This window comes from Setaria italica, chromosome VIII (assembly GCF_000263155.2).
Source record: "Setaria italica strain Yugu1 chromosome VIII, Setaria_italica_v2.0, whole genome shotgun sequence".
NCBI lineage: Eukaryota > Viridiplantae > Streptophyta > Magnoliopsida > Poales > Poaceae > Setaria > Setaria italica.
The window spans coordinates 14,730,639-14,745,846 of record NC_028457.1 but is presented as its reverse complement, the minus strand read 5'-3'; the positions used below and the strand labels follow the sequence as shown (position 1 = coordinate 14,745,846).

General features: G+C 40.9%; 1 protein-coding gene across 1 annotated transcript; it reads right to left on the bottom strand.

Moving 5' to 3' along the window:
- Positions 1-1,384: 1,384 nt before the first annotated feature.
- Positions 1,385-3,532, bottom strand: LOC101754684 (protein FLOWERING LOCUS T). Its single transcript, XM_004979117.2, has 4 exons — positions 3,263-3,532; positions 2,683-2,744; positions 2,469-2,509; positions 1,385-1,916 (listed from the first exon to the last, which is right to left on the bottom strand). The coding sequence occupies exons 1-4, from the start codon at positions 3,461-3,463 to the stop codon at positions 1,687-1,689; spliced, it is 534 nt and encodes a 177-aa protein (XP_004979174.1). The 5' UTR covers positions 3,464-3,532; the 3' UTR covers positions 1,385-1,686.
- Between the last annotated feature and the right edge of the window lie 11,676 nt (positions 3,533-15,208).

Sequence of the window (15,208 nt, the reverse complement as noted above, 5' to 3'; positions counted from 1 at the left end):
GTTGACTCGGTGGACTTGTTGTACTCTCTGGAACCGCTCACCTTCGTGTGAGTCTGCTAAAATGGTCCTGTTCAAGTGGTTAAATTGGAGGAAAATCCGACGGCACTTCGTATTTACTCGGCTTAGGCATGAGCGTCGCGTATCAGGCGGCTAAATCATGTTTAACCAAGTAGATCCGAAGTGGATCCGCCACACAAGTGCAGGGGTTGGCGACGTGATGGTGGTGGAAAAAAAAGCAACAGATCCTAATGGGTCCAATACGATGATGTGGCCTGTTTTGAATTATTGGAGGGTAGATTTTAGCGATTTGTTGTGGGCTGATATGTTTTTAGGGGAAAATTTTTTTAGCATAGCCCCCAATACCTCGTTTTGGGGAAGAATTTTTTGAGGAACTCTTGGAGTTGCTCTTAGCGCCGTCTTTTCATGCATCACGAGACAAGACAGGCAAACTTGCCGTTGCCGTCCTTCCAGCAAGTCTATGTTCTATGGAACAAAGTCCACCTTTGTGTTGAAAATTTACTACCAGTCGTCTTGCCAGCTCAAAAGTTATATGTAAATCTACGCTAGAATGAATTCCAGACTAGGTTAACAAGTTACTACTCTCTCCTGATCTATATATAAGATTCCTAGCATCTAAAATTTATACACAAAGGGATGTGCGTTTTTCCACCAAACGCACATCCCTCAATAAATGAACACTTAGAAATGTTTATATTTAAGGATGGAAGGGAGTAATTACTAGCTAGCTAGACAAGGTAAACCAAAATATGGCCACATACTATGTTCTGAGATGCCGCCTTTTTCTTTCCAGACAGCGGCTGGTTACAAGGGGCCATCTCTGATGCCGCCTTTTTGCAACCGTTTGTTACATGCAGAGTTCCAGATACAACCAGCCCATCTAAACAATCCCATTTGAACTGGCTCACGTATGGAAACAATATGCTAACAGCAACTTATAGACAGCCGCACAGTTTTGAAATATATATTTAGATGCAATTCAGATCACATAAATGCAATGTATTCTCATTGCTGTCTTGGTAGGGGCCGCATCAGGACAAGATTTGAGCGTTGTACACTGAACGTATCAATTAAACCTATCGCGATCAGCATGGCAGCATGAGGACAAGATTTTGACCATGGAGATAAAAGGAATCATGGCTAGACTTCATTGACCTGAAACTTGCACTTTCCTTTAGGATAATCATGCTTATTTCAGCATATAGCATGACCCTTTAGGCCTTTACAAAACACAGTAAGAATATTTCTTCACAGGTATAGGTGAGTCTGTCGTTTTCAGTGTAACTTATTGCACGATTTGAAATATTATTACATGTTCAACATCACAACTTGCATCACAGAAATATAGATCTCAAACCATGCCATTTTCCCAACAATAATTCAACTATTTCCCCAGCTATACTTCTTGTGATTGAGAAGGCCAGGGCAAGCAAGGATAACATTACATCAGACTTACAATGTGTAGTGAACTAATGATAGTTCTTATGATTGCGAGCATCGTCCTTGCAATGCTCACCCACACTACTAATACCACACAAACACACATGATATATTTTTCATTTGCTAGAAGTACTTATAGCCCAAATGCTATTCTTTATGCTTCTCTGTCTTCAGAGAGTCAAGCACACAGCTAGTTAATATTATTAGGACACACAGCAACTTCGTATATCACCTTATGTACCTTCTTCCACCACAACCGTTCTCTCTCTGGCAGTTGAAGTACACTGCGGCGACGGGTGCGCCAAGGTTGTAGATCGCTGCAAAGTCCCTGGTGTTGAAGTTTGATCTCCACCCCGGCGCATAGGTGGTCTGCCTGACTGACTGCCTGAACAGGATGAACACAAAGCGATGGATTCCAGCAGTTGGACGCGGGCTCTCATAGGGAACTATTTCGTTGCCTGCTACATACAATATGAACTTTGTTAAATTGCAATATTTATATAGATAACAGTGCATGCTTTCAATTTTCAATTAATGTGGAGTTTTATTTTTCCACGACATGCACGCCCCACATGCAACCAGAATCTAGTGATCAGACTACCATTTTTTTCTGTAACAAAACTGGTTAGTTTTCCTAGTAAAACATTTCTTTTAATGATCAAAATATATATAATTTAAAAGTTCTTGTGCAGATATATGCTGATGATTATTTATTGAACTGTTTGCGAACTACAAATCAAATGAACATCTGAAAAATGTTTTCCAAGCTTTTACTTCAACATCAGAGTAAATGGAGTTGGTACAATGCTTTTCTCTCAAGTTTACCAATCTAGAGTTATATTCCCTTTTTCATGCCACAATAATTAATGATTATATTTAACTTGGCTGACAAAGAAAACCTGAAAGGCACTTTTTATTTGCCGGCGCCGAAAATGAATATATTAATAAGGAGGAGCATTAATGGCAGGTTACATTCAGGCAATGCAACCAGTGAGAGTCAAATCACTTACCAAAACTGGTATCAGTTGTCTCTGGAATGTCTGTCACCAACCTAAACCAGACATTAAGAACTACCAATCAGTACGACATCAAGATGATAATATTATACTCCTGTAATCAAACAACAGGAGCAGCATGCCACGCCTGGCATGCATATAAAGTGAACAGGGAAATGGCCAGTGGATTACCACTGGGCTGCATGGACAAAAGCTACAAAGAGCTTACCAGTGAAGGTTCTCTCTTTTAGTAGGGTTACTAGGGCTTGGTGCATCAGGGTCCACCATGACCTAGCAAAATGTAAACATATAGATGTACACATAATTAAGTAATCTTTAGCCAATATAGATACTGAGGATCAGGTCTCCAGCTGACATATTCTCATTTGATGCATCGATGCATTATATTTGCATTGTTACCTGTGTATATGTATAATATGTATAGAAATTATTGCATGAACACATTGTTATCGCTTTTTAATGGGAAACTGAGCTTAATAATAATGAGATGACCCAAAATTGCACTTCTACCGAAACTATGATAGGTCAGTTAGTCTTATCAGCTTAAAGCCTTAAAGGCACACCTAAAGGCTTGAGACTCCACAAAAACACTTATTCTTTGCTTTCAATCAATTATTATCAAGGATGTATACTTTACGAGATATGCTGAACTAGGTCAACTAATATTATAGACTAGCCAAGATATGAAAGTTTAACCATTTGGACCACTCCAAATTCAAGTCAAATAAAAAGAGAAACCAACAATCTACAAATTACCATCACAAGCAACATGATAATAACGCACTTACAAGTGTGTAGAGAGTCCTCATGTCACGCCCACTGATATGGACCCTTGGCTCATTCATCACTTGAGATGGTTTAAGCTCAGATCCATTTGTCATCTCCTTATTATTGTAGAAGACCCTCATTGATGCTGTTGTGATGAAGGGATCCACGATATCCCCAACAACATGGCCGACGACCAACGGGTCCCTAGACATATTGAACATGGAGTGATCGATTTGGGAGAACAGAATACTAGTTCTTGTCGTGTGCTAGGTGAGGATGTGAGAGCTCAAATGTGGTTTATACTGTGAGAGATGATGGAAGTGATGAGGCCTATTTATAGAGAGATGTTGATCAAGACATCCTCATAATCACTAGCAAGAGACCGAACTAAAGCGTCACCCTATTTCTCCAGAGGTTCTGGAATCTGCTTTAGGGCATAATAAGTGATTTGGGTGGCTCTGGCAAGAAGTTGTGAGGCTCCTTCTCCATCCTTTAGGGCTAGTGGGTGTATAGACCCATTTGCTCTCTTGTCTAGTACTGGTGAATAAAATCTTGAGGCTGCCGTGTCGCTTATTCCCTAAATCTGGACCCATTTTACGCATATAACATATAACTAATGCACAAAGTTTGCTCACTTTTGACCTAGGTCCCATCAAGCACGATGTGAATGTGCTAACTGAGCTAGGCTAGCAGAGAGGGTGGAGTTCTTGTCTCATGGGACAAGTAAGCCACAAGGTGGTAGCCTCACTTTAGGCCCTTTATTGCTTTTAAGTTTAATTCGTGGTGACATCAAAGACGTGACTCCAATTCACAACATGACATTCTCTTTTTCTCACACTTTTCTCTAACAATGGGTCATGGCACTGGATTCTGCACTCCATGCATGTAAAGCGGCTCTGCAGAAAACAATAACATTGGTGTAGCTGAGAGTATGAGCATGTCCATTGAAGGATACACAGCTGGAATAACCGTCGACGACGTCTAGCATGTTTATGCATGGTCTATTCTGTCTCAATAATTCAGACATGTCACATGTGCATATCCATGCTATGTCTTTATAAGTTTCTCCCACACATGTACATATACATCCTTTTTCAACGTGGAACAAGTGATGATACGAGATAAAACTAGAAATTTGGTCCAAGTATCCAAGATGGTATACATCGTCTAGACCCTGTGGAAAATCACGTCTCCAGATTTGAAAGATTGAAGATGAAAGTGGCCTGATGCAAGACAGCTAGTAATAAGGTATATATCTTGCTTAGCTAGTAATAAGGTACTGTCTGTTCGACTACCAAGCATTGGTAGCATGCAAGTTGAGCTAATGTTGAGGCTAGCATGTCATATTGGTGAAATGTCTTACTTGAGAAGGTTCATATATACTATTGCCATCCTGATTTAATTTATATGACAACAAACTGTTAAAGCAGCACAAGCATAATACAGAACACACAAGATTCTTAATTAACTTTATTAGGGTTTTGTTGTCCTTGTCAAACATGCTAGTGATACGAGAGCTGCTGTTTCTTCTCTTCCTTTTTGACATAACTACTGTTTCTGTGGTTCTCTTCTAGAATTACATAGTTAGATGAGCTGCATGATGATCAGATAAGCAGTATGCTTAAGCTTCCTATAAGTAGAAGCGCAATCATTTCATCAAGCCTATCATTATTGGGCAACTCGACTCAAATTTACCTTAATTGACAACACCTCGAAGTTGCTTTGTCCATAGGCCGAACATGGCATCTTGTTAATGTGGATTGCCTAATATTTATCCATCTGGCAGTATTGTTATTGATATATAGGATCAAGGTATGAATGACCTGTCGATATGCCATGAAAAATGTTGGCCACCTTTTGGCAACGGATTAACTAGACAAGCAAGCTACTCAAGATTCTGCAATATGAGTGTGGCATTTGCATATATACGAAAGGGACTCAATAGTAGTTAAATTATCATCTTAGATGCCCCTCCCTTCAAGAAACAAGCTGAATAAGATGCTAGAATTATTTCTTCAATGTCATCTAGCTAGTACACAGTTAGTACTAGAAGATCATGATGTGTGATTGAAACACTGTATCTAGACGATCGATAGGCTACTTTCAGAAATAAGCTAAGTATGCAGTGATGTCATATATTTCTAATGATACTAACATCAACTGAACCACTGTCCATTATTAACAATATTTTAAAGACTAGGAGTGCCATTTACCTAAGTAATTCTAATATGGCAAAGTACGGTGATGGCTTAGCAAAAAGATGATGATACATACCCTTCAAATTATAAAAATTGGAGAATATCACCACACTGTTTAAAGTTGAAACACAGCCAGCAGAATTGACACTGCTGGCGAGCGGCATACAACGCATCGTTGCACCTCTTTCATGATTGATCCGCATTTAGGTTTGTATTCTTGTGTGCTCCTTTCACATCGCCGAGCCTTTTTGAAAAAACATTTGTGCCTTTGTTATTCTCACTCACACCTATAATCGTGACATTATTAAACTAAGCTAACCAAGGGGCAGGTGATTCGGTTAATATGCATGGCTACAAGCCTATAGCATATTTAATCATTCCCTCCAATATATTCCCAATGATTATCGCTAATCTTGCATACTTAATTGGTAAATCTGGGTATCGAAAGTTGAGAAAGCCACTAATCAAGGGATGCTACGAGTAATTAGTCTCTCTCTCTCTCTCTCTCTATCTATCTATCTATCTACATGGAGACCTGGCATGAAATGCACAACTGATTTGCTGATGAATCCTATAGCTAGCCAGTGATTATATTAGGGGTGGTCCTGTGTTTGTTAAGCATGCACTAGCAGTTTCTCATGTGCTTTAGAGCCACTCTCAACATGAGTTCGGCTGCAATGATCTCAGAACAGGGAAGTATGCAGCATGCGCCAATTAAAAAAAGATTTGGAACCATCTCTCGAGATCGAGGTGAAAGCATGGTTTTGGTTTAACTACAAAATTGCACGCTGATCACATCTGCGCACATATATGTAGTGGTCCTCTCTTAGCTACCGACTTTTTATAGTTTTGTCAGCTGCATATGCAAGGCTTTGCTTCGAGATGAGAGATGATGCATACTTGCCACTAGTTTAGGAATCCAACTTTGATTCAGATGATATGATTTATTTGTGGCTGATAAATCTGCAGGTTATGGTTTGCATTGTCTGTTTCTGCATGTGTGCACAAGGAAAAGGAAGCAAAAAAAAGGAACAGATCACTACTTATTATGTTTGTTTGCAGAATATATTTAGATTATCTAATTTACTATCTTAAATAGTGCTTCTGTGCTGCTTTAAAAAAATAGATATCTACAAAAGTTAAGAAGCAGGGTTTCTTGTCTTGCTAATAAAACAACTGCATATTCTCCACTACGCCAGAAACAATTTGTGCTGGCACAGGCAAATTAGCGCGCTAGCAGGCGTGATTGGCACCCGCCGGCACAAAGCTTCCTCGGGCCGGCAGGGGAACACCCGCTAGCACAGTGGCCACTATACTGGCGGGCGACGCAAACACCCGCTAGCATAAATGCACCCCGTTTGTGCTGGTGGTGGGCTTATGTCGCCTGCCACCACAGAGCTCGTCATAAATGCTCCTGTTCATCTTCTTCCCCAAGCAACCTTCCATTTGGAGCTAGCTCGAGAGGAGCTCAGGAAAAGCTCCAAAAATACCAAATCTAAGGGGGAAGGTTTTGCTCTTGATTTCTTTGGAGGAGGTGTCTATATAATGTGAGTTTGTGCCATTCCAACCTTCATTTTTCAACTTCTATCCATCATTTCTAGATTCATCAGCTTGTCATCTAGATCTAGATCTAGAACTAGGAGAGAGAGGAGGGAAGAGAGAAAAAACTAGAAATGGATTATTTTTGTAAATAAAATTCTATGGTCATATTATGACAATTACAATGCTATGTTTATCATTTTAGTGTAATATAGAATTAAGTTTGATTATATTTTTCCTACATATTAATTATTACATCCATAGTTTTAATTAATGAAGTTGATTATCTTAATATACAATTGAGTTTCATTTTTTTTCCTTCTTCTTATTAATTATTACATCCAAGGCTTAATTGAGTTTCATTTAGGGTAATATAGAATTGTTTTTATTAAATTTCTTCCTACTTATTATCAGGCTAGATCCATAATTTAATTAGTTTATAGAATAGCTCATTAAATTAGTTAATATAACATAGAATTATTGTCATAGGTCGTTAAAGATGGAGCATAGAGCATGGATGTAGAGCATACTGAGACCTTCGCTTACTTTCATGTTAGAGGTATCGAAGTTTGTGGAGGATGCAAATAAGCACGCTTGCATTTGCAAGACAAAGCAAATACGTGTCGTGTTTTGGCTGTAGCAACAATATTGTATGGGAGGATACTAATGTCATCAACAGGCATTTGATAAAACGAGATTTTGTGGATGGATACACAATTTGGTCCCACCATGGTGAGGTAGGAGGTACTTCCAACAACAAAATGGTGATCAAACAGATATGCGTGATGTCGATACTGGCTGTGATGAAGTGGGTGGTGATGATGCAAATGACAATGATCATGTTATGATGGATGATGATTACGACCGTGGAGATCAAAATGGTGATCAAACAGATATGCGTGTGGAACCACATGTGGACAAGGAACGTGATGTTGATATGGAGGACATGTTGCGCCACATTGAACTGGAAGTGTTGCTAGGGAGTGCTAAAGGGTTAGAGAATTTCGAGACACTCAAGAAGGCACCAAAGGACCATATGTATGTAGGATGTGGGAAGGAGTGGACAGTGTTGCGTTTCATCATTTATCTTCTAATCCTAAAGGCTAAATTCAGCTGGTCAGATAATAGTTTCAATGATCTCCTTACTCTGCTGGACAATTTGCTTCCAAAGCCAACTTTGTGCCAAAAAACACATACGAAGCAAAAAAGATTATCAATCCATTGAAGATGCATGTGCAAAGAATACACGCGTGCAGGAACCACTGCATATTGTACAACGGTGAGTACGCAGCATTGGAAAAGTGTCCAAATTGTGATGCTAGCTGTTACAAAGGTAATGCCGATTTTGGTGAGGACCGTGTCGTTTCCTCCATCGGGAATAAGAGGAGGAAGGTTGCAAAGAAAAGTGCTGGTGCTCAAGTGGAGGACGATCCTGTATAGATACTAACACGATGACTCAGCGCAGAGAACCCGCCTTGGTGATGTGGTACTTGCCGGTGGTCGACCGTCTGAAGCGTTTGTTCTCAAATCCAAAAACCGTTGAAATGATGACTTAGCATGCTGATCGCCCAGTAAAGGATGACGGAAAGCATTGACATCCTTCTGATGTTTGCCAGTGGAGGACCTTTGATGCCAATCATCAAGAGTTTTTAGATGAAAAAAGGAATGCATGGTTCACGTTGAGCACAGACGGCATGAATCCGTTTCGTGAAAGAAGTAGCACGCACAGCACATGGCCAGTGCTGATGACCATATACAACCTTCCCCTGTAGCTATGTCACAAGAGAAAGTTTCTTTTGCTAACCATTCTCATACAAGGCCCGAAGCAGCCAAGCATCGACATAAATATGTTCCTTGAGCCATTGATGGAAGATATGTAGAAGCTTTGGGAAGATGGGGTTCGGATGTGGGATGAGTACAGACATAAGCACTTCACACTAAGGGCCATTATCTTTGTTACCATCAATGATTATCCCACCCTATTTGCCCTGACAGGTCAAGTAAAAGGTAAGACATCATGCGTAGTTTTCCTAGATGGAACATCATATGTGTACCTTAAGGGATCTATGAAGACAGTGTTCATGCGGCATAGGCACTTCTTATTGAAGACGCACAAATACCACAGGATTAAGGACTTTTTCGATGGAACCAATGAGAATGACATTGCTCCAAAACTGGCTACTGGTAAAATAGTATTTGAAATGTGCGAGAAGGTCAAGTTCAAACTTGGTAAGAAGTCATTAGGTGGTGCTGATAATTCGAAAAGGGGAAGCAGGCTGAAACTATAGACATCGCAGATGTGCCATTTAAGAAGATGTCTATCTTTAAGTATTTGCCATACTAGCGAGAGCTGGCGGTGCACCATGCCATTGATGGGATGCATCTTCAGAAGAATGTGTTCGATAGCACTATCGGATTCTTGGGCTTATCAGGCAAGGCAAAGGATGGACTAAAATGACGTAAGGATCTGGTTGACCTTCAAATCAGGTCAGAGCTCCACCCGCCAGAACTACCTAATGGTAAGCATTACCTTCCCCGGGCTAGCTACAACTTAACACCAAATGAGAGATTGGCTATGTGCAAGTGCTTGCACGGGTTGAAAGTGCCGACCGGATTCTCATCAAACATCCGGTCACTAGTCTCATTGAAGGACATGACGCTTGCCAGATATAACTCCCATGATTGCCATGTGATGATCACAGTTTTTCTACCTATTACAATTCAGGCTATCAAACCAGTATTCGTAAAGACGGTTATCACACGGATGTGTTACTTTTTCAACTTGATTTCGCAGAAAGTGATTGATTGTGTCGAGTTGGCTAGGCTTCAATCAGATCTGGACATACGACCGGTTCATGTCGACTCTCAATGGATACATGAGAAACAAGGCCTTTCTAGAGGGCGGCATGATTGAGAGCTACCATACAGAAGAGAGTGTTGATTGCTGCATAGATTACATAAAAGATAAGAGAGCTATTGGTTTACCGGAATCTCGACATAAGGGTAGATTGTCCGGGAGGGGTACCATTGGAATGAAAATATTCACAGACAATGACAACCAGCAATTGGAGAAAGCACATTCAAGCATTCTACAACAGCTTGCCATAGTGGAGACCTTCATCGAGCAACACCTAAATGAGGTTGGTGGACAAAGTAATGGTCACTCGAAGGATTGGATCATCAAATAGAAAAAGTGTCATTTTCCATCATGGTTGAAGGACACAGAAGATATAACATTGACCAGGTTGGCTTTTGGGCCATCAAGCAATGTCAGCTCGTGCCAAGCATATGAAATTAATGGATACACATTTTATACCATCGCAAAGGACAACAAAAGCGTGGATTACCAAAATAGTGGTGTTCAGATAGAGGCGATTGATACATCCAGACAGAACATAACTTACTATGATTGTATAGAGGAAATATGGAAACTTGACTATGGAGAGAATATTCGGATCCCCATCTTTTGGTGCCAATGGGTCAAACACCCGAATGGTGTTACATATGACAATTATGGGTTAACACTTGTAGACCTAGCCAATGTAGGTTACAAAGATGACCCATGGGTACTCGACAAGCGTGTCACACAGCCATTCTACATAACCGACCCTATGAATGCAAAGAAGCACAATGTGGTCTCTAGAAAACAAAGGATCCTTGGAGTTGAAGGTGTAGTGGATATTGAGGATTACAATCAATATGAGGAATTGGACCTTTTCAAGGACCATGAGCGAAGAATCAAGTGTGTTGAAGCAAGCATTGATAAATCCATGAAGCCATGGTTACATACTAACTGTGAAGGAAGAATTGCTAAAGGATAAATTACATTTATTTTCTCTTATGTTGGAAGACTAATTAATATTCTTGTAATACTTATTAATTATCTTGTAAGACTTTATTAATATGGATTAGAATTTATTATCTTGTAACTGACTGCCAGCATAAGAAAAGGGTAGGGGCACATCCATGCCACAATATAATATAATCAGCTATGATAATAGTGCAAGTTATTACATCAATAATTAAAGGTCCTAGAGAGAACAAGTTCAAATGCATAAGAAAAGGGTAGTAGTACAACCATGCATGTTACATATTTCATACTCCGACTCGCCTCCTTAGATATGGAATATAGTTAAGTTCTCCAATCGTCCAGGCAAAAACTTCATCAAAATAAGTTAGAGTACGGATGAGTGCACTCTCCTTTGCTTCACATGGATAACCACATACATTACTATAAACAGAGAACATTGGAGACGTTAACTGATGTGGCCTATAGAAAGTGAGTTGAGCCTGGAACTTCAAATCTGGGGTGAACATCGGGTTTCCACCCATGTAAGTCAAATGAAGCCTTTCCATGACTTGATCCATAATCGGATGAAGGCTCGCTTTGGCAATGGTAGTACCATTTATATCCTATAAAAGATGATTAGAACATGATGAAAGTTAGAAGATGTAACACTACTAAAGTTAAAAGAATAATAAAAGAATGCTCCATCCCATGTCATGAAGCCAAGAAAGCCTCTCAGCAGTAACAATCACATTGTTGTCTCCCTCCTCGAGCAATCTCATTCGAAAAAATGAAAAGTCTAGCACAAAGTACCCATGATCCTTAAGCTTCTCTAGGCAGGCCTCCACGACGGTCCTGTCAACAGTTACCCTTAATGGTGCTTTGCTACCCCATGCAGCAATTGAAACCATCGGATGGCATGTCCTGGTGATAACAAGGTAAAATCTGGATGTCGAACAGGTACATGAAAAGAAAGATGTTTTCTTTCCATATTTGGTTCACTACATCCTCGGTTTGCACCACAGGAGAAGTACCACCAAAAGCTTCGGCAACATCTCTGAGCCATCTAATATTATTGATAAGCTGTATAAATTTAGAATTTATTCATGTGTAGTAACAAAATCAATTAATAGAAGGAAAAAATATTACTATGTTGGGAATTGTTCCTCTACTTCGATCGTCGAATGGCAAGTCAATGGGGCCATGAATTGAAGTCCTAGAAGACTAGGGGAGTGTCATCGTGCCCGAATTGTCCCCTGCCACCTCCACAGCCACCACCACGAGGAAAAGAACTTTCACTTGCCATAGTTAGCCCAAACTATCCACATAAAGTTTACAAGATGCTCAGAATAAAAGATTATCCAAAATAATGGAAAAAAATTACAATTGTTGGTTTAGATATCATGAACATTGTTATAACTAATTGTAACATATTTATTATCATTTTGCAATTGCATGAAATAAAAATGGTAAAAGGTAACAACTTTATTATGGATAACCATAAATATGTGGATATAATTTCGATCAAATAATCGTATAAATAATCACATATATGTGGATATAATTTCCTATAGGATACAAATGATCATACAAATAACAATATTTATGTGGAATAAAATTCATATATATAACCATATATATGTGGATATAAATTCAAGCAAATAATCAAATCTACTTGAACAAAATGGAAAAAAACATCAACCAGCCGGGGAGGAGGACGGCGGCAGAGTCTCGGCCGGGGAGGAGGTCCCGCGGCACGCGTGCGACAGAGGACAGGGAGCACGAACCAATAGCAGTGAACCACTTTAGCATGATATTTGGCATGTAACCACTTTAGCAGTGAAACAACATGGACCAAAAATATTAACACAATTTTGAGATAGTATAATAATATGTCCTTCCCAAATGGATATGCAAGTCATAATCACCCAATAACTCATCAGGTTTTTCAACCTATAGTGACAAATGAACTAACTAGCCATTCTCATTTATGCTATCTATGAAATTATATTTTTTAAATTCACTAAATAACATTTATGTTCCTGTGTAAAAGATTGAAATAATTTTGAAATTACTTACCAAGTATGAAAAATTGGCTAATGTGGCCCGCCAGCCCAGCTCCACTACGCCGCACGCACAGAGCCTCTGTGCTGGTGGGCCGTGTTACCGCCTGCCAGTGCAGAGCGTGTCCGTATAGCCCCTGGCTAGGCTCAAAAAATTTCAACTCCTAGCGCGAATCTTTCACTACGCCGTCAGGCTGCCAAAATTTCATGCCGGAACCGCCGCCCTCCTCAATGCCACTGCCACTCACCGGAGTGCCGCCTTGCCTCCCGGAGCACCACCACAGTCCCTTCCCCGATGCCCCCACTGCACTCCTGGAGCGCTACCGCCCGCAGCGTCCCCATCCCGGAGCGCCGCCGCCTCACCTCCTAAACACCGCCGCCTCACCTCCGAGCGCTGCTGTCCTCCCAGAGCGCCGCCGCCAGCCGTGCCCCCCTCTCAAGCCGCTGGCTCTCCCCCAGCCTCCGCTCCTTCCTGACCCAACGCCCAACGCTGCCGCGCCTCCCTCCTCCCCACCGCGAGGTCATACCATGCTGCAGCTCCTCCCCGAGCCGCGCCTCCTCCCCGACCGCTGGTGCGCCACTCCTACCCAAGGCCGCCGCTGCACCGCCGGCCCTCGGTGACACCGAACTTCGGTTGGTTCTTTTTTCATGGAAATATAATTAATTTTCATGAGTAATAAATTTTCATGAGTAATAAATTTGTATAAGTTGTGAAAAGAAAATTTTGGTGTACAAATATTTATTGATACATTCATGAATAATAAATGTGCATAAATTCATGAATAATTTTTAATTGCAAGTATTACAATTTTGCATATTAAGAGCGATGGACAAGAATGATAACATTGTTGAATCCCTCGAGGAGGATTCTGATTTTGATGACTCATGTGGATCGTATTCTACTCCACCTGAGTACGAACCAAGCCCACCTAGGACTCGCAGGCGTCTAGATGAAGATGACACTGAAGACGATGCAACCGCGGATCATTAGGTACCTGCATGCACATTCATATACTAGCTAGTGACGTGTTTGTTGTTCACATGAAGATGATAAAATCCAACTATTATTTCTTGTAATAGAATTGCTTAGCTCCAAAGGTGAGCCCATATTACTTGAGGGGATAGCTACTAGGTTTCGAAATATATGTGGAGCTATTGTCAAGGATAAATTGCAGACCTAGATCACAACTAGTAATTGGAAGAATGTGCCTACCACTACAAAGGACGTGATTGGGCCACATTGAAAGAAAAGTTCACTTTTTCTGAAGGTTAAGAGGAAACCGCAAGAAAATTTGATGAGGGCCTCCTTGGGAGATGTTTCAGGAATTGAAGGTCTACTATTAATACAGAATATGTAAAGAAAGGCAAGAATGCTGGGATGACTTCAATAGGATTCCTCTAGAAATATGGGAAGAGTTCATAAAACAGAAGAACGCGCCGGAAGCAAAAGCCCTGAGCGAAGAAGATACCAAGGCTATGAATGCCTCCAAGAACCCCTATCACTTGGGTGTGGGAGGGTACGTAGCCAAGATCGCTAAATGGAGGACAGAAGAAGAAGAACAAAGGATAGCTGGTTTACCGGATTTGTTTGAAGGCTTGGATGAGCGCAGCAGGAATTTACACGAGGTAGGAACAGCTCACCGAGATGCAAAAGAAGGATCTTTTCAAGCTGGACAGGGAGAGAGATCAACTAACCACTGCATTCGAAACCGCGAAGCACTCTGGGCATGTTCCAGGGCTGTCATCAACATTGCCCTGGGGTAAAGCATTCCACAATGACCAAGCAAGCTACAGGAAGTGGAATCATTATAAGAAAGACCTTGAGAAGAAGATGAGAGAAATCGCGACGCAGGATTTCATGGAATTCTTGGCCAGCTAGCAACTACAAACGATGACCAACCCGACAGTATCCGATGCTCAACGACAGGTAGAACCAACCCTGCAGCTTGCCCACACAGGATTCGTTGCTCCGAGTAGTGCTAGCTCTATTGCAAATGTGAGGTATCCTGTTGAGGACATACAAGTGGATACACCATGCAGGTTGGTGATACCTTATGGAAGGAAACAAAATAAGTTTCAAGAGGTTGCAACCGGCATGGCAGGAACGGGTCATGTGTTCCCAAAGGAACCCCGCCAGAATACGCCTGGGTGCAAGTTGTTACAGTGTTGGATGAGTCGTGCGAGATTGACATCCTACTGATGAGGGGATTGAGGTTCTTGGTGATGCGATTGTGGCAAAACCAGTCAAGTTAATCTAGCTAAAGTGTACTCAACCTCGCCTCAAATGCAAATGGTCACTTTAATCGAATTAAAATGGTAGTTTGTTGGGTTTCACCCGATAAACCACTTGTCTCGGATCGAAACAAAGCATACTCACAC

Excerpts from the sequence above, each read along its gene's own strand:
- LOC101754684 (XM_004979117.2), bottom strand. The coding sequence starts at position 3,463 with ATGTTCAATATGTCTAGGGACCCGTTGGTCGTCGGCCATGTTGTTGGG. Across the intron at positions 2,510-2,682 it reads AAAAGAGAGAACCTTCACTG|GTTGGTGACAGACATTCCAG; the intron begins GTAAGCTCTTTG and ends TGTCTGGTTTAG. Across the intron at positions 1,917-2,468 it reads GACAACTGATACCAGTTTTG|GCAACGAAATAGTTCCCTAT; the intron begins GTAAGTGATTTG and ends TGTATGTAGCAG.